This window comes from Anomaloglossus baeobatrachus, chromosome 4 (genome assembly GCF_048569485.1).
Source record: "Anomaloglossus baeobatrachus isolate aAnoBae1 chromosome 4, aAnoBae1.hap1, whole genome shotgun sequence".
Classification (NCBI taxonomy): domain Eukaryota; kingdom Metazoa; phylum Chordata; class Amphibia; order Anura; family Aromobatidae; genus Anomaloglossus; species Anomaloglossus baeobatrachus.
The window spans coordinates 222808372-222835060 of NC_134356.1; the positions used below are offsets into that span (position 1 = coordinate 222808372).

The 26689-nt window shown below is 45.5% G+C and overlaps 1 protein-coding gene across 1 annotated transcript in view; it reads left to right on the top strand.

The window, feature by feature from the left end:
- The first annotated feature begins 18629 nt into the window (after positions 1–18629).
- The window catches only part of NR1H4 (nuclear receptor subfamily 1 group H member 4), a 304378-nt gene continuing 296318 nt past the window's right edge, over positions 18630–26689 (top strand). The window contains exon 1 of the mRNA XM_075342389.1: positions 18630–18757. Coding sequence (XP_075198504.1) covers positions 18673–18757 — 85 coding nt within the window. The 5' untranslated portion in view covers positions 18630–18672. The remainder of the gene's footprint in view (positions 18758–26689) is intronic.

Consider the following 26689-nt stretch of genomic DNA (forward strand, 5'->3'; position numbering starts at 1 on the left):
AAACCGCATGCGTTTTGCCGCGGTTATACTGCGGTATTTTTACCACGGTTTTGCCGCGGGTTGGTACATGTGTTTTAATGCATTCAATGCAATAAAGCACATTGAAGAAAAAAAAAAGTCATTTCCTTCTATGATAGTTAGATAGATAACAGATCAATCAACAATCGACACACTGCATTTCTTCCGAGCGGTAGTGTGTTCACATTACCGGCCGTGGGAAATGACCTGTGGTTACCTCTGCAGTCTCGTTGCGAGGCTGCATTCTGTGAAGTGTCAGTCGCGGCTGGATGCAAGCGACGTGGGACATCGCTGTAGATTACGCCGGAGCTGTGTGTTTGGGAGGAATTAATAAAATAGTGAAAGAGGGGACTTTTTTGTGTTTTATTTAAAATAAAGGATTTTTCGGTGTTTGTGTTTATTCACTTCTTACAAGTTAATCATGAAAGCTGTCTCATAGACGCTGCATGATTAAAGCCTGGACTTAGTGGCGGCGATGCGCTGCCATTAACTCATTATTACCCTGATTGCCACCGCATCACGGCAACAGGAAGAGCCGGGACACTCTGGGACTGCCGCATAATAGATGCGACAGTCCCGGGGCAGCTGCGGGCTGATATTCTCGGCTGCGGGAGGAGGGAGGGCATTAACCCTGGCCCTCGCCCTCCCCAGCCTGAGAATACCGGGCTGCCGCTGTGTGCTTACCTCGGCTGGACGGTAAAAATATGGTGGAGCCCACGTGTTTTTTTTTTTATATGTCCATTTGATTTCTATGTGTATTCTATTTGTCTGCGTCTGTGTGTGAGTGTGATGTGTGTGTTCTATGTCTGTGATGTGTGTGTGTGTGAGTGTGATGTGTGTGTGTGTTTACTCTGCTCCGCTTCCTCTTCCTGTCATAATGATATCATTTCCCTGCAAAACGCAGGCAGTGATGAACATTATGTCCCGAAAACGCAAAATACTGCAGGGAATAACGCAGGAAAACGCAAAATACTGCAGGGAATAACGCAGGAAAACGCAATGAACCGCACAGAATTTGCTGCCTGCGTTATTCCCTGTGGGATTTCACGACTAAATTGCAGTCAATGGAGTGAAATACCGCAGCGATGTGCGGAAAAGAAGTGACATGCAATTGTTTTTGCTGCGGGAATCCCGCAGTAAAACATGCAGCTGTCAAAATCCGCATAGTGCGCACAGCATTTTTTTTCCCATAGGTTTTGCTGGTGAATCACTGCAGAGATGTTATGAACATAACATGCAGCGAAACATGCAGCAAAACCGCAGGAAATCCGCGGGAAAAAACGGTAAGTGCGCACAGGGCCTTAATGTTCACAGTATTTTGTCTGGTGTTAAAGACGGGTCATGCAACATTTTGCTCAAATCAGGCGAAAACTGTGGTTTTGTATTCAACGGCTAACACACACTAGATGTTCTGCTTTATATGTATATATATATATATATATATATATACAGGGCCGGATTAAGGTTGGTGGGGGCCCCTGGGCAGAAAATCTGGTGGGGGCCCCATAACGTTAACATTTTTAGCTATAACAGTAGAGCGCGAACCGTAGCATTTAGATATAAATCCAATGAACATTTATCTTATCCTGTTCTGCCACATTCAGATTTACAGTACTACAATACAGATACAGTCCAGGATAAATCACAGCAGTCACAGAAAGTAGAGTAAGGCTGGGGCCACACGGGCACTACTGCGATCCACTTGCATGACACTCGGCTCGCGCTGGCAGTACAGCAGAGCCGAGTGTCATGCGTGTGTCCTTGCAACTGAGGTCCGTTCGTGCGAGCAGACCTCAGCTGCGGGGGGCGGGCAAGCTCTCAGGAGGGGAGGGAGGGATTTATCTCCCTCTCTCCTGCGTAGCCGGCTATTGCCATTCTCGCACTGCACTAGCAGTACACCGGTGTACCGTGAGTGCAGTGCGATTTTTCTCTCGCCCCATTCACTTGAATGGGTGCGAGAGAAAGAGTCTCGGATTACAATCGCAGCATGCTGCGATTGTTTTCTCAGTCCGATTAGGGCTGAGAAAATAATCGCTCATGTGTGCTGACACACAGGCTAGAATTGGTCCGAGGGGAATGCGATGTTTTATCGCACTCCACTCGCACTGTTTTTCTCGCCGTGTGGCTTAGGCCTTAGGCTATGTGCGCACGTTGCGTTTGTCTCTGCAGAAATTTCTGCAGCAATTTGAACAGCACATGTGCGCTTCAAATCGCTACAGAAAGAGTCCGTAATGAAAAGCCAATTTCATGCGCTCTGAGTGCAGCCCCTCCCATAGACAGAGCAGGGGCTCCATCCAAAGCACATGAAAGAAGTGACATGTCACTTCTTAGAACGCAGCACTTCAGACAGCAGCCGAATCGCTACACTCTAATACGCCACATGCGCACGGCTCCTGCATAATCTTCATAGATTGTGCAGGGGACGCAGGACGCATGCAGTTACGCTGCGGTGCAGATCGCAGCGTAACTGCATGCAAATACGCAACGTGCGTACAGAACCTTACTAACATATTTTTTTATTGATCCCAATGTTAAGGCAGCCAGGGCCGGCTCCAGGTTTCTGTGGGCTCTGGGTGAAAGAGTCTCAGTGGACCCCATCCACACACAGACATGCACACACACATACAGGCATACGTATATATACATATTTGAAGACAAATTCAGAAAAATACATATAAACAGACAAATATATGCACGGTCATATACACTGACACACATGCAGACACAGACGCATTAGGGCTCGTGCGCGCGTTGCGTAATTCCATGCATTTATGCTGCGTATAGCACTGCAGTGTAAATGCATGCGTCCTGCATCCCCTATACAAGCTATGTAGATTGTGCATGATACGTGCGCACGTTGCTTTTATGAACGCAGTGATTTGGGTGCTAAAATGTTGACCCAAATCTGTGTGTTCATAAAATGAGCATGTCAATTATTCCGTGCGCTATGGATGCAGCTCCCGCTCTGTCTATGGTGGGGGAAGCAGCCATAGCGCATGAAATCGGCATTTTTTGTAAAGAAAAACTACATCCATTATGCAGTGTTTCTGCAGCGATTTGACGTGCACATGTGCTGTGAAATCACTGCAGAATATTCAGTAGTTACGTGCGCATGAGCCCTTACAGGTATTAATATGGGGAAATCGCCAGCAGCCTCACTCACCTCTCCCGCTTGTTTCCGTCCAGCTCCTTCAGGACATGTGGCTGTGTTTCATGATGGCTGTCACTAACAGACATGACTGCACTGCTGTATATACATCACAGAAGGGGCTGGGGGCTACAATATATACATTACAGGAGGGGCAGGGGGCATAGACGTTACTGGAGTGGCAAACAGCTCTGGTGGTGTACTCATTACTGGGATGGGTGACATAGCGCTCTGGGGGACCCATATAGTTCTGGGGGGCTGCACAGACTGCTTCTTACACACACAGCTCTGACACACACACACACAGCTCTGACACACACACACAGCTCTGACACACACACACACACAGCTCTGACACACACACACACACACAGCTCTGACACACACACACACACAAAGCTCTGACACACACACAGCTCTGACACACACACAGCTCTGACACACACACACACACGGCTCTGACACACACACACACACAGCTCTGACACACACAGCTCTGACACACACACACACACAGCTCTGACACACACACACACAGCTCTGACACACAGCTCTGACACACACACACACACAGCTCTGACACACACACAGCTCTGACACACACACAGCTCTGACACACACACAGCTCTGACACACACACACACAGCTCTGACACACACACACACACACACACGGCTCTGACACACACACACGGCTCTGACACACACACACAGCTCTGACACACACACACAGCTCTGACACACACACACAGCTCTGACACACACACACACAGCTCTGACACACACACAGCTCTGATACACACACAGCTCTGACACACACACACACAGCTCTGACACACACACACACACACAGCTCTGACACACACACAGCTCTGACACACACACAGGTCTGACACACACACACAGCTCTGACACACACACAGCTCTGACACACACACACACACACACACAGCTCTGACACACACACACGGCTCTGACACACAAACACACAGCTCTGACACACACACATACAGCTCTGACACACACACACACAGCTCTGACACACACACACAGCGCTGACACACACACACAGCTCTGACACACATACACAGCTCTGACACACATACACACACAGCTCTGACACACACACACACAGCTCTGACACACACACACACACAGCTCTGACACACATACACACACACAGCTCTGATACACATACACACACACAGCTCTGACACACACACACACAGCTCTGACACACACACACACAGCTCTGACACACACAGCTCTGACACACACACACACAGCTCTGACACACACATCTCTGACACACATACACACACACAGCTCTGACACACATACACAGCTCTGACACACACAGCTCTGACACACACAGCTCTGACACACACAATGCACCCACCCATCACCCCCTACACACACACACACACACACACACACAATGCACCCACCTTTACCGCCTACACACACACAATGCACCCCCCATCACCCCCTACACACACACAATGCACCTTCTTTACCCCTACACACACACACACACACACAGAATGCACCCCCCATCACCCCCTACACACACAAACACACACAATGCATCACCCCCTACACACACACATACAATGCACCCCCCATCACCCCCTACACACACAATGCACCCATCACCCCCTATAAACACACACACACACACACACACACACTCAAATACAATGCACCCCCCATCACCCCCTACACACACACACACACACTCAAATACAATGCACCCACCTTTCCTCCCTACACACACACACACACACACACACACTCAAATACAATGCACCCACCTTTCCTCCCTACACACACACACACACACACACACACACACACAAATACAATGCACCCCCCATTACTCCCCCCAACACAAAACACACATACAATGCACCCACCCATCACCCCCTACACACACACACACACACACACACACAATGCACCCACCCATCACCCCACACACACATACACACACACACTCAAATACAATGCACCCACCATTCCTCCCTACACACACAAATACAATGCACCCCCCATTACTCCCCCCACACAAAACACACACACAATGCACCCACCCATCACACCCTACACACACACAATGCATCTCCCTTTACCGCCTACACACACACACACATAATGCACCCCCCTTTACCGCCTACACACACACACACACACACACACAATGCACCCCCCATCACCCTCTACACACACACAATGCACCCCACTTTACCCCTACACACACACACACACACAATGCACCCCCATCACCCCCTACACACACACAATGCACCCCCCATCACCCCCTACACACACACAATGCACCCCCCTTTACCCCTACACGCACATACACACACACACACACAATGCACCCCCCATCACCCCCTACACACACACAATGCACCCCCCTTTACCTCTACACACACACACACACACAATGCATCTCCCCATCACCCCCTCCCCCACACACTCACACACACAAATACAATGCACCCACCATTCCTCTCTACACACACAAATACAATGCACCCCCCATTACTCCCCCCACACAAAACACACACACAATGCACCCACCCATCACCCCCTACACACACACAATGCATCTCCCTTTACCGCCTACACACACACACACACACAATGCACCCCCCTTTACCGCCTACACACACACACACACACAATGCACCCCCCATCACCCCCTACACACACACAATGCACCCCACTTTACCCCTACACACACACACAATGCACCCCCATCACCCCCTACACACACACAATGCACCCCCCTTTACCCCTACACACACATACACACACACACACACACACACACACAATGCACCCCCCATCACCCCCTACACACACACAATGCACCCCCCTTTACCTCTACACACACACACACAATGCACCCCCCATCACCCCCTACACACACACACACAATGCACCCCCCATCACCCCTACACACACAATGCACCCATCACCCCCTACAAACACAATGCACCCCCCATCACCCCCTTCCCCCCCCCACACACACACACACACACACACAAATACAATGCACCCACCATTCCTCCCTACACACACACACACACACACACACACACACACACACAAATACAATGCACCCCCCATTGCTCCCCCCACACAAAACACACATACAATGCACCCACCCATCACCCCCTACACACACACACACACACACACACACAGACACAATGCACCCACCCATCACCCCCTACACACACAATGCATCTCCCCATCCCCCCTACACACACACACACACACTCAAATACAATGCACCCACCATTCCTCCCTACACACACAAATACAATGCACCCCCCATTACTCCCCCCACACAAAACACACACACAATGCACCCACCCATCACCCCCTACACACACACACACAATTCATCTCCCCATCACCCCCTACACACACAATGCATCCCCCCATCACCCCCCCCCACACACACACACACACACACACACACACAATGCACCCCCCATCACCTCTACACACACACAATGCACCCCCCTTTACCCCTACACACACATACACACACACATAATGCACCCCCCATCACCCCCTACACACACACAATGCACCCCCCTTTACCTCTACACACACACAATGCACCCCCATCACCCCCTACACACACACAATGCACCCCCCTTTACCCCTACACACACATACACACACACACACACACACAATGCACCCCCATCACCCCCTACACACACACTATGCACCCCCTTTACCTCTACACACACACACACACAATGCACCCCCCATCACCCCCTACACACACAATGCATCCCCCATCACCCCTACACACACACACACACAATGCACCCCCCATCACCCCCTACACACACAATGCACCCATCACCCCCTACAAACACAATGCACCCCCCATCACCCCCCCCCACACACACACACACACACTCAAATACAATGCACCCACCATTCCTCCCTACACACACACACAAATACAATGCACCCCCCATTACTCCCCCCACACAAAACACACATACAATGCACCCACCCATCACCCCCTACACACACACACACACACACAATGCACCCACCCATCACCCCCTACACACACAATGCATCTCCCCATCACCCCTACACACACAATGCATCCCCCCATCACCCCCCCCCACACACACACACAATGCACCCCCCCCATCACCTCTACACACACACAATGCACCCCCCCATTAACCCTCCCCCCACACACAATACAATGCAACCCTCATCACCCCCTACACACACAAATCACACTGCCCCATCCCTACACACTCCTGCCTCCCCCCCTCGGAATACAGTACTCCCCCTCTGCCTGTCACAAAGCTGTGTTCCACTTCCTTCACAGATGTTCCACGTTATGTGTCCTCAGCCCCTCCCCACTCCATCATCATTAATTAAACCTGTCTCTTCGGCTCCTTCATGGAGCGCTTACCATCTGATCTCCCCTGTGTGCCGGCGCCCGCAGCACTGTGATGACGTCAGCAAGGTGCTGATCTGATCATGTTGCTGCACGTCAGGGGCGGGGCCCAGTCCCGGCGCGCTGTTCAAATGTATTTACGTCTGAAAGACGCAAATACATTTGAACAGGAAGAAGGAGGAAGCTGCGAGCATCGGCTCCGGCTCCGCTGCGCTCTGCATTGTGTGCATGCCGGGCACACAGCACACAGCAGAGCCAGCACAGCACAGCGCTGCCTCCTGCTCCTGCTGCAGCTAGTGTGTCGGGCCTGCATGCACACACTGCGGAGGAGCGTGGCTGCACATACAGCGGCCCATTACACCGTGCCCCTGCTTCTAGGCAGGGGGGGTGCAGGTGCCCCCCCGCCCCTCGCTGGGTACGCCCATGACGGCCACAGCACATAGCAGGGAGCTCATTGGCACACCTCTGACCCCGGAAGTACAATCGCTGGTACTTCCGGGGTCATTCAGCGTCCTGTGCCCGCAGTTTGTTTTTGCGTCTTAAAGACGCAGATACAAATAAATGCCGGTGCACCGCCCCCCCCCCCTCCTCCGAAAACACAGCTGATTTATTAGACTGTCTTTACGGAGGGGGAGAGGGTGTGAAGAAAAAAAAAATGCTGACAAGTATGGCCCTGGTGGTGGGGGCCCCCTTAGAAGCTCTTTTGGTGGGGGCCCCTGGGCTGGAGCCCCGCTTGCCCCGCCTATAATCCGGCCCTGTATATATATATATATATATATATATATATATATATATATATATATATAGTGCTGGCAAAAAAGTATTGGCCCCCCTGCAATTCTGTCAGATAATACTCAGTTTCTTCTTGAAAATGATTGCAATCACAAATTCTTTGGTATTATTATCTTCATTTATTTTGCTTGCAATGAAAATCCACAAAAGAGAATGAAACAAAAATCAAATCATTGATCATTTAACACAAAACTCTAAAAATGGGCCAGACAAAAGTATTTGCACCCTTAGCCTAATACTTGGTTGCACAACCTTTAGACAAAATAACTGCGAACAACCGCTTCTGGTAACCATCAATGAGTTTCTTACAATGCTCTGCTGGAATTTTAGACCATTCTTCTTTGGCAAACTGCTCCAGGTCCCTGAGATTTGAAGGGTGCCTTCTCCAAACTGCCATTTTGAGATCTCTCCACAGGTGTTCTATGGGATTCAGGTCTGGACTCATTGCTGGCCACTTTAGTAGTCTCCAGTGCTTTCTCTCAAACCATTTTCTAGTGCTTTTTGAAGTGTGTTTTGGGTCATTGTCCTGCTGGAAGACCAATGACCTGTTAGGGAGACCCAGCTTTCTCACACTGGGCCCTACATTATGCTGCAAAATTTGTTGGTAGTCTTCAGACTTCATATTGCCATGCACACGGTCAAGCAGTCCAGTGCCAGAGGCAGCAAAGCAACCCCAAAACATCAGGGAACCTCCGCCATGTTTGACTGTAGGGACCGTGTTCTTTTCTTTGAATGCCTCTTTTTTTTTTTCCTGTAAACTTTATGTTGATGGCTTTTCCCAAAAAGCTCTACTTTTGTCTCATCTGACCAGAGAACATTTTTCCAAAACGTTTTAGGCTTTCTCAGGTAAGTTTTGGCCAACTCCAGCCTGGCTTTTTTATGTCTCAGGGTAAGAAGTGGGGTCTTCCTGGGTATCCTACCATACAGTCCCTTTTCATTCAGACGCCGACGGATGGTAAGGTGGACACTGTTGTACCCTCGGACTGCAGGGCAGCTTGAACTTGTTTGGATGTTAGTCGAGGTTCTTTATCCACCATCCGCACAATCTTGCGTTGAAATCTCTCATCAAATTTTCTTTTCCTTCCACATCTAGGGAGGTTAGCCACAGTGCCATGGGCTTTAAACTTCTTGATGACACTGCGCACCATAGACACAGGAACTTTCAGGTCTTTGGTGATGGACTTGTAGCCTTGAGATTGCTCATGCTTCCTCACAATTTGGATTCTCAAGTCCTCAGACAGTTTTTTGGTCTTTCTTTTCTCCATGCTCAATGTGGTACACACAAGGACACAGGACAGAGGTTGAGTTAACTTTAATCCATGTCAACTGGCTGTGAGTGTGATTTATTTATTGCCAACACCTGTTAGGTGCCACAGGTAAGTTACAGGTGCTGTTAATTACACTAATTAGAGAAGCATCACATGATTTTTCAAACAGTGCCAATACTTTTGTCCACCCTCTTATTTATGTTTGGTGTGGAATTATATCCAATTTGGCTTTATGACAAGTTTTTTTTTTTTCATTGAAGACAAATTAAATGAAGATAATAATACCAAAGAATTTGTGATTGCAATCATTTTCAAGAAGAAACTGAGTATTATATGACAGAATTGCAGGGGTGCCAATACTTTTGGCCAGCACTGTATAGATGGTATTCCTTCTATTCTTTGAATTTTTCCAATTCTGGGAAACCCCTTTAGGGTATATCCGAACAAAGGTAAAGTGAAGACATTAAACTGTCAATACGATAATCTGGTTAACCAAAAGTAAAAAGAACACCAACATCAGAGGTCATCTTTACTGTAGGGACCAGATTAAGCGAGGTCACAATTGTCAAAGCTCCGAAATAGTGAATAAACAAACAAAACATTGATAAAAGCAGGAACAGTAGGAAGAAGGGTCACAGCACAAATTCCAAAAGAATCAATCTTATGGAACGTTTTTACAAAAAATAAAGGTAATTATACCGAGAAGAAAGGTCCCACCTTCATATATATGGTAGAATAGGATATGTAACTCAAATTTGTGGAGATCAGGTGTCATGCATACTTTTGACAATATGCAGTAGATTAGTAACTTTAGAGCACCGATGATTTTTTTTTCCTAAATAGTGCTTCAGATTAAATGTGTATTTATGAATGCACTACAGATTGTTCGTGATCAACATGGATTCTATGTAAAAAGCCACAGATTAGATCCAATGACCTACAATCGGACTTCTATGTGTGCTGGCCTTCTGGTCAATATGGGTAATAATAATATATTTATTCATATAGCTCCAACATATTTGCAATTAACCCCTTCACGACCTTGGACGTAGGGGTACATCCAAGGCTGTCTCTGTCCCTTTAATTCAGGCTCATTCGATGAGACTGCATGTTTCCCGACACATGTCAGCCGATCTGATCAGTCAACATGTGCAGCTAACAGGTGCGGGTGGATTGGAGAGGCATTCACGCCTGTTAACTAGTTAAATCCCACTGTCAACATCTGACATTGGGATTTAACGGGCTCCGAAGGGAGCGTGTCATTCCCTGCCACCATCGCCAGCCCTTTGACACCATTATAAGGCGCCAATAGGTTGTCATTACAGCCGGGAGTCAGCTGATGACCCTTATCACTGTCATGACATAATACCTGGAATTGCCGGCTGAGAGCCGGCCTTCATAGATCAGCATTTCTGCTGTACAGAACGGATGCTGAAGTGATGCGCAAAAAATAAAAAAACAACATAAAAGTTAAACTCATCCCCATTGAAAATAAAACAACAATAAAAAAAATACACGTATTTGGTATTAACGAGTTCAGAAATCGGTAAAGGGAGTACAACGAGAAAAAAAGCCAAAACCTAAACACCGGAATTATGTTTTTTAGTCACTGCAACATTGAAATAAAATGCAATAATAGGTGATCAAAACATCGCATCTACCCAAAAATGGTATAATTAAAAATGTCAACTCAACATGCAAAAAGTAAGTCATCACACAGCCCCAGATCCCATAAGATGAGGAAGCTACAGGGCTCGGAAAATGGCCACAAAAGCACAATTTTTTTTTACAAATTTCAAATTTTGTTTCAACCGTTAAATAAAAAAAACTATATTTGTATGATATCTGTAAACTCATAATGACCTGGGGAATCATACTGACAGGTCACTTTTACCATCTAGTGAACCGGGTAAATAAAAAAAACAAAAAACAATTGTGAAATTGCTCTTTTTTGTAATTTTACCACACTTGGAATCTATTTCCAGTACAATGTGTGATAGATTGAATGGTGTCATTAAAAAGTATGACTCTTCTCGCAAAAAACAAGCCCTTGTATGACTATATCGACAGAAAAATTAAAAAAAGTTATCTCTCTTGGAATAAGGGGAGGAAAAAAAACTAAAATGAAAGACGGAAAATCGTCGGATGGTAAAGTGGTTCTTGACCAGCCCAAATTTTGGAAATCTGACAAGTATTATGTGGTAAATTGAATAACTCTAGAATGCTTCTATGGATCCCAGTGAATCTGAGAATATTTTTAGTGACACATTGTACTTTAAGTTAGTGATAAATTTAGATTTTTATTTATTTTTTAAAATGTCAGGATTTTGTAGAACATTTTGCACATTTCAAACTGTCAATTTTTATATTCTTACACCAGTTAGTCATGCTGTACAAAATAATCAATAAATACCATTTCCCATGTGTCTACTTCACATCTCCATCATTTTTCAAATGTCATTTTATTTTCTTAGGATGTTAGAAGGATTAAAAGTTTAGCAGCAATTTCTAATATTTCAAAAAATTTACAAAACCTGTTTCTTTAGAGACTTATTCAGATTTAAATGGACTAAGGGGTACTTTACATGCTGCAACATCGCTACCGACATATCATCGGGGTCATGTCGTTAGTGACGCACATCCGGCGCCGGTTGCGACAACGCAGTGCGTAACACTAATGAGCGACGATCAACGATCACAAAATCGTTCCAAAACGGTGATCATTGACACCTCATTCATTTCCTTAATATCGCTGCAGCCACTGGTACGATGTTGTTCGTCCTTCCTGCGGCAGCACACATCGCTATGTTTGACACCGCAGGAGCGACGAACATCTCCTTAACTGCGTCCACCGGCAATGCGGAAGGAAGGAGGTGAGCGGGATGTTACGTTCCGCTCATCTCCGCCCCTCCGCTTCTATTGGCCGGCAGCTTAGTGATGCCGCAGTGACGTCGCTATGACGCCGAACGCACCTCCCCCTATGTGCGTTTGACGCTGCCGTAGCTATAATGTTCACTACGGCAGCGATCACCAAATGTCGCACATACGACGGGGGCGGGTGCTATCGTGCTCGACATTGCTAGCAATCGCTAGCGATGTCGCAGCGTGTAAAGTACCCCTTAGAGGGGCCTATATATTGGAAACTTCACAAAAGTGATACCAATCTAAAAACCGCACCCCTCAAATATTTCAAAACTGATTTCAGGAAAGAATTTTAACCTTTCAGTTGCTGCACAGGTATTAGTGCAAAATGGAATGAAAAAAAATATGAATTTAGTTTAATTAATGTTGCTTAAGCCCCAATTTTTTCACTTTTACAATTGAAAGTACGAAAAAATTGACCCCACAATTTGTTACATAATTTCCTCTGAACGCGTTATTCCCCCACATGTGGTCAGAAACCTTTGTTTGGACAAATGGGAGGGCTCAAAAGTGAAGGAGCAACATTTCAATTTTGGAACACAAATTTGTCTGAAAAAGATTGCGAGCCCCATGTCACATTTGCAGAGGCCCCTAAGGTGCCTAAACAGTAGAAACCCCTCACAAGTGACCCTATTTTGGAAACTAGACCCCTCAAGGATTTCAACTACAGGAGAATTCAGCATTTAAGCACCCATAGGTGCTTCACAGAACTTTTTAAAATGTGGATGTGAAAACCAAATTTTTTTTTTCACACTAAAAGGTTATTTAACCACCAAATTTGTAATTTTCAAGATGGATTATAGGAGAATATGTACCCCATTTGTTATTCAATTTTTCCTGAATGCAATGACACCATATGTGGTCAAAAACTGCTGTTTATTCACATATCACGGCTCGAAAAGGAAAGTGAATTTTGGAGCATAAATATTTGTGGAATACATTGTGAATGCCATGTCACATTTGGAGAGCTCCTGACATGTTAAAACATCAAAAACCCCCCCACAAGTGACCACAATTTGGAAACTAGACCCCTCAAGGAATACATCTAGGAGTGTGCTGAGCATTGTTATCCTACTTTATACCATTTAGATGTGAAAAGAAAACAAATAATTTTCTATTAAAATACTGTTGTAGCACCAAATTTATAATTTATACAAAGGGTAATAGGAGAAAATTGACCCCATAATTTGTTATGCATTTTGCTCCCGAACACAGTGATACCTCATATGTGGTAAAAAAAAAATGATGTTTGGGCACATGCAAAGATTGGAAAGCAAAGAGTGCTATTTAATTTTTGCAAAGCAAATTTGGACAGCGTGTTGCATTTGCAGAGCCCCTAATGTGCCAAAAAAGCAGAAAAACCTTAAAGGTGACCCCACTGTACAAATTGCACCTTTCAATCAATTCATTCTACTGCAGTGACTATTTTGTAACATCCATGCCATGCCTTTTTTTCTGGAGAATGGCAAATATGCCAGTCTAGTGCCAATACATTGTGCCTAGCTTGTGCTTCTGGTCACTTGGACCCTGTAAATTGATAGGTGTACTCTCCCTGCTACAATTATGCCATACATATGGTCGTTTATGGTGGTTTAGGCAGAGTGGGGCTCAGAAAGAGGTGGGCATATGGATTTTGGTGTGCAAATTTCATTGGATTTTATTTGAGGGGGTGGGAGCTGTCACTGAGTCTTTGATCTACCAATAATGTGGGAGCCACCTATATTTCCAGTGACAGATGAAGGACCGAAGTGGGGGTGATTTTGCGAAGGATAAGGTACCGCTTTTATTGGTAACATTTTGAGGTAGAGATCTTTTTTTATTGCTTTCAGTATAAGGCTGGGATCACATTCTTGTGTTTACCGCTGAGGACTTACGCGGTGGTTTCCCTTTAAATCCCCCAAAAATGTGATTCAGAGGTAACCCGGGACAGAACCATTCACGCTAGTAAGGTAGATGGAGACACTTTGGACTTCATTTCACATCTGTTCCAGTGGTATCCATCTTTTTTAGGCTTGTCCAGAACTGTGTCCACTCTTGTGCGCTAAATAGATGCCTAAAATGATCAGAGACCAACACAACAGAGACCAGAGAGAGTCCAAAGTGACTGCATCTGCCTCATTATAGTGAGTGGTTCCATCGAGGACTTTGTCTGAACCATGGTTTTTGGGATTTACACGGAAAACCCCACGTAAGAGGACATGATGTTAGAGACAGCAGACAATCACTGGTATTTTGTTTTAAGGTGGGAGTGATGTCAGGAAAAGAGTTGTATAATTGGGTGTCATCAGCATAGAGATGATACTGGAAACCTGATCTTCTGATGGTTTGTCCAATACTGGTGATGTATAGAGAAAAGAAGAGGGGGTGCTGGACTGAGCCTTGAGGATCCACGATAGCAAGGGGAAGATAAGTGTAGTAAAAGCTGGCAAAAAGTATTGTGAAGGAGCAGTCAGAGAGGTAGGAAAAATAACAAAAGTCCTTTAGCCCGATAGAGCGCAGTATAGTGAGAAGCTACTGGTGATCCACAATGTCAAATCAGAGAGATCCAAGAGAATCAGCAGGTAGTAATGGCTATTAGATTTTGCATTTAATAGATCATTAAAGACTTTAGTAAGGGTAATTTTAAATTAAGCTGGATCCTACCTCCCCATAAAATTGTAGGCTTTTAACATGGATAGACAGAAAAAAACAAACAGAACTTCCAAACAGACTAAAGCAAGTGTGAACAGATGCAAGCTATGACTGCATAATATACAAATAAAAGAATACAGCAGCACTTTTTAAGTGCCAAGATATATGTAAACATTGAATATATGAAATTTGAATTGCATTACTGCTATATTGAATATACTTTTAAAAGTGAAGGTACTTAGCACATTAATTGGCCAATTCATGAGAGCCCATCTGCCGCAATAAGGCGTCCTTCATTGATTGCATCTAACCTAATATCATGAGTTTCCTGGGCTTAAAGTATACAAATTTATGGGCATATAGGATCCAGCATTAATAAAAAAATAATAGCCTTAGGCTGATTAGAGGACTACTCAGTCAGAAAAGGAAATAGTTACAATCTACCAATGGTTAATACAAAAAACCTGACCAGTACCTCCAAACAGAATCAAGCAAGTGTGAACTGGTGCAAGCTGCTTTGACTGCATAATACACAAAAAAGCATACAGCAGCACTCTGCCTTAAGCTTTTTTTTTTTATTAATTCTGGATCCTACCTGCCCATATATTTATAAGCTTTTAGCCCTGGAGAGGCATAATAATAGGATAGGGTCCCGTCAAAGACACATTGCCGCAGCTAATGGCCTGTCATGAACTTACCAAATTATGTTCTATGTACCTTCATTTTTAAAAGTATATTCCATATAACAGTAATGCAATTCAAATTTCATAAGTTCAATGTTCACATATATCTTGGCGCTTACAGAGTGCTGCTATATTCTTTCATTTGTCTTTAGCCCCGATAGAGGCAAAATAAGTTGTAGTCCCAACAAAGAGATACACCTTGTTGCTGGCGGTTGGGCTCTCATGAATTGGTAAATTTGTGCGCTAAGAATCTCATTTTTTAAACTTAGTCTCAATAGCAGTAATGCATTTCCAAATTCCTATATCCAATGTCTGCATGTTATAGCATTTCAGAAGCTGCTGTACTTTTTGATAATATTAACCCCTTCACCCAGGCGATTTTTCATTTTTCGTTTTTTCCTCCCCATCTTCCAAGAACCATAACTTTTTTATTTTTCTGTCAATATTGCAAAGGTATTAGGTTTTTTATTTTTTTCATATTTTTTTAAAACTTTTCTTATTGATTTTACTAGTTCCCCCAGGGGACTTTATCACTGCATAGTCTGATTGCCTGTGCATTTCTGCTGATCAGAACAGCATCGCTCTGACCAGCAGACATGCAGTGTTCCTGTGAGTGCCAGAGCTCTGTCGCCTCTCACAAGAAATACGTCATGCTAGCGTGAAGGGTCATCAGCTGACCCCGCACTACCATGGCAAAACATTGGCGCCCCGTGATTTCTTCATGAGGACATCGTTGGCGATGGTGAATGGCGCAATCCCTGCTGTGGCCATTTAAATCACGCTGTCAGATTTTGACAAGCAATCTATATGGAAAGCAGGCATGGGTGGATCTCCTGTTAGCCGTACATGATCAGCAGACATGTGTGGTGATTATTGCGGGCTCGCCCCTGAAGCAGTTACCAGGGGGACATGACCTAGGACATATATTTATGTCCAAACTTGTGATAGGTTAAGGGTAGTTTCAGTAGAGTGTAAAGAGCAGAATTCAGATTATAAAAGGTAAAGAAGAGCGTTATCTGAGAGACAGCAGATTAAATGAGAGTGGACCAAGCATTCCAAGAGTTTAGAGATGAAGGGAAGATTAGAGACCACTCTGTAGTTCGCAGTGCAGTTCTGGTCAAGTGATGTGTTTTTAAGTAAATTGGTATTGATGGCTTGTTTGAATGAGGAGGGAAAGATACTCGTAAAAAGAGAAACGTTAAGTATTTTAGTTAGGTAGGTAGTGACAACCGGGAAGAGAGACTGGAGGAGATATGAGGGAATAGAATCACTGGTGCAGGTTGTAGAGCAAGAAGAAGCCAGTAACCTGGTCACTTTTTCTGTAACAGGCTCGAAGGGGGAAAATGAACTTGAGGTGCGTGAGGGAAGGGGTTCCAGGCTATGAAGTGTTTAAGCAAAAATCTCCTGATGGATATGATTGATTTTTTTTTTAGGATATAAGTGGTCAGATCATCAGTGCTGAGGCTGATGACTGAGGCCTGTATTTTAGGGCTCAGGAGGAAGTGGAAAGTTTTGAAGAATCATTTTAGATTGTTGGCTAGTAATGTGACGAGTGTGATGAAGTAGACTTGTTTGAGCAAATGTAGAGCATAGTTATAAGTTTTGAGCATTAATTTATAGTGCTGAAAATAATTTTCGCCACTGATGCTAGCACATCTTGAGCAACACTGAAGAAAATGTGTTTGCAGCATGCGCCATGGTTGGCGTCGTTAGTGTCTGGTCTTTCTGCATGTAGCAAATGCTGTTTCATCCAGGGCAGGTGAATTGTTATAATGTGACAATGCTGAGTCTGGATAGGAGAGGGAGGAGATCGGCGCTAAAGAAGACTGATGACTGTTCATAAGCTCCTCGGTATTGATGGCACATAGATTTTTGTATATGCAGTTAGTTGGGGTCTCCTGGGTGTGGGGAAAGTTCTTGACAGAGAAGGAAAGAAAGTTGTTGTCAGAGAGCAGGAGAGAAGAGTTAGTAAAGTCATACACTGAGCAGAGCCAAGAGAAGACCAGGTCCAGATTAATCCCATCTGCATGTGTAGGTGAGTTAGTAATAGTAAACTATGAAAGACCGAAGGAGGAAGTTAGAAAAAGAGGATGAGTGGCATATGGGGAGAGGGGACATCAATAGGTAAGGGATTTTAAAGTTCCCCATGATCAGAGTGAGAATGTCACAGGATACAAAATGTTGAAGCCAGGTGGCAAAGTGATCAAGGAACTGGTTGTTTTTGCCTGGAGGGTGTTACACAACCGCCACTCGCACTGAGAAGGATTTGAAGAATGGAGTGGACTTCAAAGGAAGGAAACATAAATGAGGGTATCTGGGGGATAACATGGAAAGCACATCGTTATGAAAGGAGCAGACCAACATCACTATCTTGCCTGTTCTCAGATCTGGTTGTATGTGAAAATTGTAGCCTATCATATGAGACAGCAGCAGCAGCGGTGGTGTCAGATAGCTGGATCCAGGTTTCAGTGTAAGATTTAGATATGGATTTCTGAAGAAAAATAGCCTCAAAATCAATGGTGCATTTTCCTAATGCAATCCTTGCAGTGTGAACAAAGAATGATCTTTTATCATTTGCACAACAATAAATTACATTTTGTTTCAAGAACAACACAAAAGGCAATTCAAAATGCATTAGGTAATCACATTTACTTAAACCTTATGTTTTTGTCTCCTTTTATCTTCAACTTTAGGATTGTGACCAAAGCCTTTCTGAAACAAAGAAGAAACAGAAACATCTAAGTAATTCTGGATGGAATCCGAAATTGATATTTCGGGGTACTGCCATCATTCAGTAGAAACAGGAATTTCACTGTTAGATAGCCAGCAATTTCTTGGTAAGTCAAAATTGATCATTAGAAAAAGAAACTTTTTTTGCTAGAAACCCATGATTGTGAGTGTTTGGGTTACTTTGTTACTATTTTTCATTGGCCAATGAAAACTACAGTAGTGTAGGGCTGGGCGAAGTGCGGCTCACGGGTCACATCCGGCCCTCTGGCTGTTCCAGTCCAGCCCACCATGGCCCTCCCCTTCCGCTTGGCTGCCTCCATTGCTGACCGATGTCACCGCTATTTGCATCCACAGGATGTGGGGGTTTATGCTGTATATATGAGGCTAATTGAGGCTCATAATGTATATAAGGGGCTATGTGAGGGCTCAAAGTATATAATAGGCTATATGGTGCTCATAAAATATATAGGAGGCTATGTGGGGGCTCATGCTGTATTTAGCAGGCTATGTGGGATTCAAGATGTATATAGGAGGCTATGTGGGGTATAATAATGTACACTGATGAGCAAGAGGGTAACAATGTTTTGAACTTTTGACTTTCAGGCTCTATATGTCACTATCCATTACAGCTTTGCGCGTGAGACTACCTTCATTTTATAGACAATCATCTTGGCTATCTCATACATGTATTTGACTTGAACTGTTTAGCATATGATTAGTTATCCAGATTATTGTTATGTCACTGCATTATGTTTAATCTATTTTTATTAAAGTTTCAAGAAAGTACAGAAGATAATTATTACCATTTTAATCTTCAAAATCTAAATTTACATTTTTATTATTTTGTTAGTATTATGTAAACTCACCTTTTACTTTCAGCAATGGCTGAATCCTTCTGTGCATGGTCTCGATCAGATTCAAGTATGTCTCAACCGAAATCTGATTCCAGGTCTCATCACCAAACTTGACAGTAGAGATGAGCGAACCTCTAGAGGCTTGAGTTCGGTTCGGTCGAACCTCTCGAACCCCATTGAAAACAATGGGAGGCAATCACAAACACCTAAAAACACCTGGAAAACACCCTTAAAGGTGTCCAAAAGGTGACAAACAACTCCCAAGACAACACAAACACATGGAAAGTGACAAGGACAAATACCCATGCGAAAACTAAACAGCTGGACTAGGAAAAAGAGGAGGAGACACAGATATAGGCATGGCATGCCCTTCTAAAATCATGTAAAACACAGCAAGAAGACGTCAAGCAGAGTCTCCCTTTTTTCCCAAAAATTGGGCCCCACAGACACCACTTCAGTGGCATCACTTGTGCCCCAGTTGCAAACTGGACAGGTTGATTTGCATCAAGCACATTAAAAAATACGCCAGCCTTAACTGTCCCCAGGATGACACCGGGGTAGGTAGCAAAGTCTTTGCTGAACCATGACTTGTTCATCTTGGCTCATTTTTAAAAACACTGCAAGGAGACTCCAAGCAGAGTCTCCGTTTTTTCCAAAAATTGGGCCACACAGACACCACTTAAGTGGCAGCACTTGTGTCCCAGTTGCAAACTTGACAGGTACATTAGCATCAAGCACATTCCAAATCCACAAGCCTTTACTCTCCCCAGGATGACACAGGGGTAGTAAAGTCCTTGCGGATCCATGACTTGTTCATCTTGATGAACGTTAGTCTGTCCACATTGTCAGTGGACAGACGCGTGCGCTTATCTGTCAGCACACACCCAGCAGCACTGAAGACACGTTCAGAGACAACGCTGGCTGCGGGACACGACAAGATCTCCAAGGCGTAAGTGGCGAGCTCAGGCCATTTTTCAAGATTTGAAGCCCAAAATGAGGAAGGCTCCAGTTGCAGAGTCATGGCATCGATGTTCATTTGGAGATACTCCTGTATCATCCTCTCCAGCCATTGACTATGTGTCAGACTTGTTGTCTCTGGTGGCCTTGCAAAGGATGGTCTAAAAGAAATTATGAAACGATTCAATAAAATTGCTGTTACCAGCACCAGAAACGGTCCTGCTGGTACGGTTAGACTGTTAATGATGACGAGACCATCCCATGTTTGTCAAGTTACAACTGGGAGATTCACTCTGTGCACCACTGGTGTTTGCTGGAAAAGCCGAGCTAAGATCGAGTAACAGCTTCTGCTGATACTCCTGCATACGTGCGTCCCTTTCTATGGCTGGAATTATTTCACAAAATTTGGACTTGTACCGGGGATCTAATAGTGTGGCAAGCCAGTACTCATCATCACTTCTAATTTTGACAATCCGAGGGTCATGTTGTAGGTAGTGCAGCAAGAAGGCGCTCATGTGTCTTGTGCAACCATGCGGACCAAGTCCTCGCTGTGTTTGTGGCATAGAGGTGCTAACCGTGCTTTCTTCCTCTGACATCTCCCCCCAACCACGTTCAACTGAAATTTGACCAAGGTCTCCCTCATCTGCTGAGTCTTCCATGTCCATCGAGAGTTCGTCCTCCCTTTCTTCCTGGTCTCCTGCACCTTCCTCAACATTTTGGCTGCTACCATGCGCCCTTGTTAATCCCTCTCTCCACCGTCCCATGCCTGCCGCCTTGGTGATGATGAACGTCTGGACCTTGTAAATGTTGGTATCCCTTGCGCATATGAATCTTCCTGTACTTCCTCCTGTCTCATCCCCTGACTCCGAATAGTGTTTAGCCTGTGCTCCAGCATGTAAATGACTGGAATTGTCATGCTGATAATGGCATTGTCAGCGCTAAACATATTCGTCGCCATCTCGAAACTGCGCAGAAGGGTGCATAGGTCCTTGATCTGAGACCACTCCATCAGCGTGATCTGCCCCACCTCTGCATCTCGTTGGCCCAGGCTATACGTCATAACGTATTGCACCAGGGCTCGGCGGAGAGTGGAATTCCAGCGTGTCGCCACATCGCATTTCAGGCGATGAACCGGCAGGCCAAAAAACTTCTGTAGCATTGCAAGTCGCTCAGCTGCGGCGGTTGAACAGCGGAAGTGAGCAGAAAGTGACCGTGCCCTGTGCAGAAGCCCAACTAGGCCGGGATAATGGGTTAAAAATTGCTGGACAACAAGGTTCAACACGTGAGCCATACAAGGCACATGTGTCACGTTGCCCCGGCGAAGGGCCGCACCCAGGTTTGCAGCATTGTCACACACAGCCTTCCCTGGCTGCAGGTTGAGTGGAGACAACAATTTACAAAACTCCGACCACAACTCATCCGCTGTGTGACTCTTATTTCCAAGACATTTCAAGCTAAAGACTGCCTGATGCTGTTGAGCTCTGCTGCCAGCATAGTAAGGAGGTGTGCAGGATTCCTTATGCGCAGTTACAACGCAGGTTGCCTGACCAGGCAAGCTTGGGCCGGAGGTGGAGGACCCAGACGAGGTTGAGGATCCAGCAGCAGTGAAGGAACTTCGAAATACAGAGGATTGACGCACAAGTCGTGGGGACGGCAAGACTTGTTCAGCAGACCCTTCTCCATCTATCACCATAGTTACCCAGTGCCAGTCAGCGACATGTAACGCCCCTGTCCATGCTTACTTGTCCAAATATCGGTGGTGAAATGCACCCTGTCACACACAGAGTTTCTCAAGGAAGTGGTGATGTTGTGTTCGACATGCTGGTGTAGCGCAGGCACACCATTCTTGGAGAAGTAGTGGCGACTGGGCATCTGGTACTGGGGCACTGCGACGGACATAAGGTCTCGAAAATCCTCTGTGTCCACCAGGCGGAAAGGCAGCATTTCTGTAGCCAAGAGCTTACAGAGGGATAAAGTCAACTTCTTAGCTTTGTCATGGCTCGGAGGAAATGGCCTTTTATTTGTCCACATCTGAGGGACCGAGATCTGGCTGCTGTGTGGAGATGGTGGTGAGTAGGGTGTCCCTGCAAAACTGCTGGTCTGTGAGGAAAGTGCAGGCGGAGACATGATGTTGCGTTCATCCAAAGTTGGTGCTCTCGATGTCTGAGAGAGCTGTACACCAGCACTTGTTTCCCTTCCAAACCAACTGACGACCTACCAAGCAAACTGCCTGTTGTGGTTAAAGTGGTGGAAGGTCTGCGTGGAAGAACAGGTCTGACAGCTGTCCCCACAGTCCTAGAAGATGAAGAGCGCGCGCATGCACTGGAAGGGGCAGGCGGTGGATGGCCCGCTCCGCTAGGCCACACTGCAGCACAGTGAGCTTCCCACTGGGACTTATGCTTGTTATTCATGTGACGATTCATGGAAGAAGTTGTCAAACTGGTGAGATTTTGGCCTGCACTTATAGATTGCCGACAAATTTTACAGATCACATGATTTGGGAGATCCTTTGCAAGGTCAAAAAAGGACCAGGCTAGGCAAGGCTTAGAGGACATGCGACCTGCAGAGCCACCTCGACTTGTGCTCAGAGGCAGAGTGTTGGCTGAGGATGCACTTGTAGACATGCTTCCAGTACTCCGACTCTGTCCAGGAAGGCGCAAGGTAACTTTGTCGTCAGTTGCATCCTCCTCCACCGCTTCTGGTGACCTCCTCGAGTGCCCGACTGAGGGTTGACAGTATGTGGGATCTAGAACTTCATCATCAAGCGTTGTGTTTGCACTCCCCTTGCCCTCAAACCTAACCTCTTCCTGCCCTGACTGAATAGTTAAGTTGTCATCCCAATCTGGTATCTGAGTCTCATCGTCATCAGTATGTTCCTCATTCTCTCCACTAACAGGTGTTACAGTTTGTGAATGAGGGTCTACATTATGCTCAGAAACTTGGTCATCAAGGCCTGAATTTGACTCACAAAGCTTCTATGCATCACTGCAGACCATTTCCTGGTCTGTACTCACTGTAGCTTGGGAGCAGACCTCTGATTCCCAGCCTATAGTGTGACTGAACAGCTCTGCAGACTCAACCATCTCTGTTACACCATACTCTGCAGGGCAGGTGGAGACTTGAGAGCTGGGACAAAGCAAGTGCGATTGGGATGACAACTCAGAGGAATGTTGTTTTTTGGATTTTGAACTTGAGGTGGAGGAGAGGCCACTTGTTGGAGCACTTGAGATCCATTCAAGCATGTGTTTTTTTTGTGCATCGTCTACCTTTGTTCCAGTTGTTTTGTTCCGTAAAAAAGGGAGCACATCGGATTGTCCACGGAAAGTAGTAGACATCTTACTTTTGCTGGAAGATGGCCTATCATCAGCAGATGTTAATGTACCTTTCCCACCTTCCCCACAGACACAAACCTTTTTTCCTTTTCCAACACGCCTGTTCCTCTTTCCACCAGCATCTGTCATTTTGCCACTCATTTTGTTAGCGACAAGATTGGACACTTAAAATGTGGTAGCAAAAATTGAGAGGTGGTGTAAATTGCAGAGGTAGTCTAGTTTTATTGACAGCTGAAGAACCAACACTGACTATCCCTGACAATGCAACTATGGCCCTAAAACTGGCAGCATTGTTTGCTATAAAAATAGCGTGGCAAAATGGGCAGGAGGGTAGAAGGCAGAGGTGGTGGAACTTGCTTGGCACCAGTGGGACACTAAGTTACTATAGCAGACACTTTGTGGATGCCACTAAGTTTCAGCACTGTTTGCTATCAAAATAGTGTGTCAAAAGTGGGCAGGTGGGTACAGTGGCCGGGTTCTGTGGGTCAGTGGACAGGAAAGGAACACTAAATTAGTATTCCAGACACTTTTAGGATGGCAGAAAAAGTGAGCTCTTTGGGCAAATAAAATAGCGTTCCAAAAAAGGCAGGTGGGTACAGTGCCCGGGTTCTGTGGTACCAGGACAGGAAAAGAAAATTAAGTTACTATTCCAGACACTTTTAGGATGGCAGCAAAAGTGTCAGCTCTTTGGGCAAATAAAATTGCGTGGCAAAAGTGGGCAGGTAGGTACAGTGCCCGGGTTCTGTGGGTACCAGGACAGGAAAGGAAAACTAAGTTACTATTCCAGACACTTTTAGGATGGCAGCAAAAGTGTCAGCTCTTTGGGAAAATAAAATTGCGTGGCAAAAGTGGGCAGGTGGGTACAGTGCCCGGGTTCTGTGGGTACCAGGACAGGAAAGGAAAACTAAGTTACTATTCCAGACACTTTTAGGATGGCAGCAAAAGTGTCAGCTCTTTGGGCAAATAAAATTGCGTGGCAAAAGTGGGAAGGTGGGTACAGTGCCCGGGTTCTGTGGGTACCAGGACAGGAAAGGAAAACTAAGTTACTATTCCAGACACTTTTAGGATGGCAGCAAAAGTGTCAGCTCTTTGGGAAAATAAAATTGCGTGGCAAAAGTGGGCAGGTGGGTACAGTGCCCGGGTTCTGTGGGTACCAGGACAGGAAAGGAAAACTAAGTTACTATTCCAGACACTTTTAGGATGGCAGCAAAAGTGTCAGCTCTTTGGGCAAATAAAATTGCGTGGCAAAAGTGGGAAGGTGGGTACAGTGCCCGGGTTCTGTGGGTCAGTGGACAGGAAAGGAAATCTAAGTTACTAATCCAGACACTTTTAGGATGGCAGAAAAAGTGTCAGCTCTTTGGGCAAATAAAATCGTGTGGGAAAAGTGGGCAGGTGGGTACAGTGCCCGGGTTCTGTGGGTCAGTGGACAGGAAAGGAACAATAACTTAGTATTCCAGACACTTTTAGGATGGCAGAAAAAGTGTCAGCTCTTTGGGCAAATAAAATTGCGTGGCAAAAGTGGGCAGGTGGGTACAGTGCCCAGGTTCTGTCGGTCAGTGGACAGGAAAGGAACACTAACTTAGTATTCCAGACACTTTTAGGATGGCAGCAAAAGTGTCAGCTCTTTGGGCAAATAAAATTGTGTGGCAAAAGTGGGCAGGTGGGTACAGTGCCCGGCTTCTGTGGGTACCAGGACAGGAAAGGAAGCCTCACTTTCTATCCCTCCTAATTATGAAACGCAGCAAGGAATTCCCTGAGCTTAGGTACACAGACGCTGTTATCTGAAGCTGTATACAGCGTTTCAACGGACCTGCCTGTCAGCTATGTCTCTGAGCGCCTGGAAATCAGCCCTGAAAAGGGCTGAAAAAACCTGCAATCCCTAATTTGTAGAGCGCTGTGTGTATAGCATACACAGCAGGAGCGGCGGCAGGAGTTGCGTGAGCAGTGACCGTCACCCACACGCAGAAAGCAGATAATGGCAGCGTGAGGGAAAATGGCCATATTTCTAAGGCAAGTACATGTGACATTCACAGCCTATGACACATGCCCTTGCTTGTCTGGGAAAAAGTACACTTTGCTGTGTGTGTGTCTGTGATTGGCTGACATCCTGGCCCGCCCCACTGCACGCGCGCTTAGGTAAAAAAAAAAAAATGGCGATCGGCATTATCTTAGCACTCAGCTGCAGCACAGATCTAAACCGCGTCCCCCCCACACACTATACGCTGAAATTTGATAATAGTGTGAATCACAGTGAGTCACACTATTACAGTGAAAAGCCATCTAGTAAATAGCTAGGCTTTTTGCTGATCGAACCGTTCTCAAACGTAACTCGAGCTATCGAGCTTATAGCAAAAAGCTCGAGTTCGAGCACCCCCCAAAATCACTCGAACATGAAATTGGCGAACCTCGAACATCGCTCATCTCTACTTGACAGTTCCTTCAATTTCTTGATCAGTTAGCCCTCTTCCTCTTGTTTACTCGAAACCGATTTGCACCCATCAGAGCCTAGTCTATTGACTTTTGTCTCATCGCTCTAAATCACCCGTCTCCAATCTTCTACTGTCCACTTTTGCACATTCGAGCCAACACTTCTTATTACAATATTGAAGCCGAGGCTTCTTCACTTTTTTCGGGCCACCATTACAGACTTGTGTAACATGCATCACACGGTGCTTGCATGGACAGCTGTGATCTCACTATTACACAACATATGAGCCAGTTCCTCTGCTGTGTTTGTCACGCCAGAACTGATAGACCTTGTGATGAGCTGACTTGTTGAGTCCAATATTTTGCCTGTAAATCCAACTCTTGGCTTTTGAATGGATAGATGGAGTTATTTTTTTTATTCCTCCAACATTCATGGCACTCAGATGATGCAGTTTGGCAATTTTCTTGG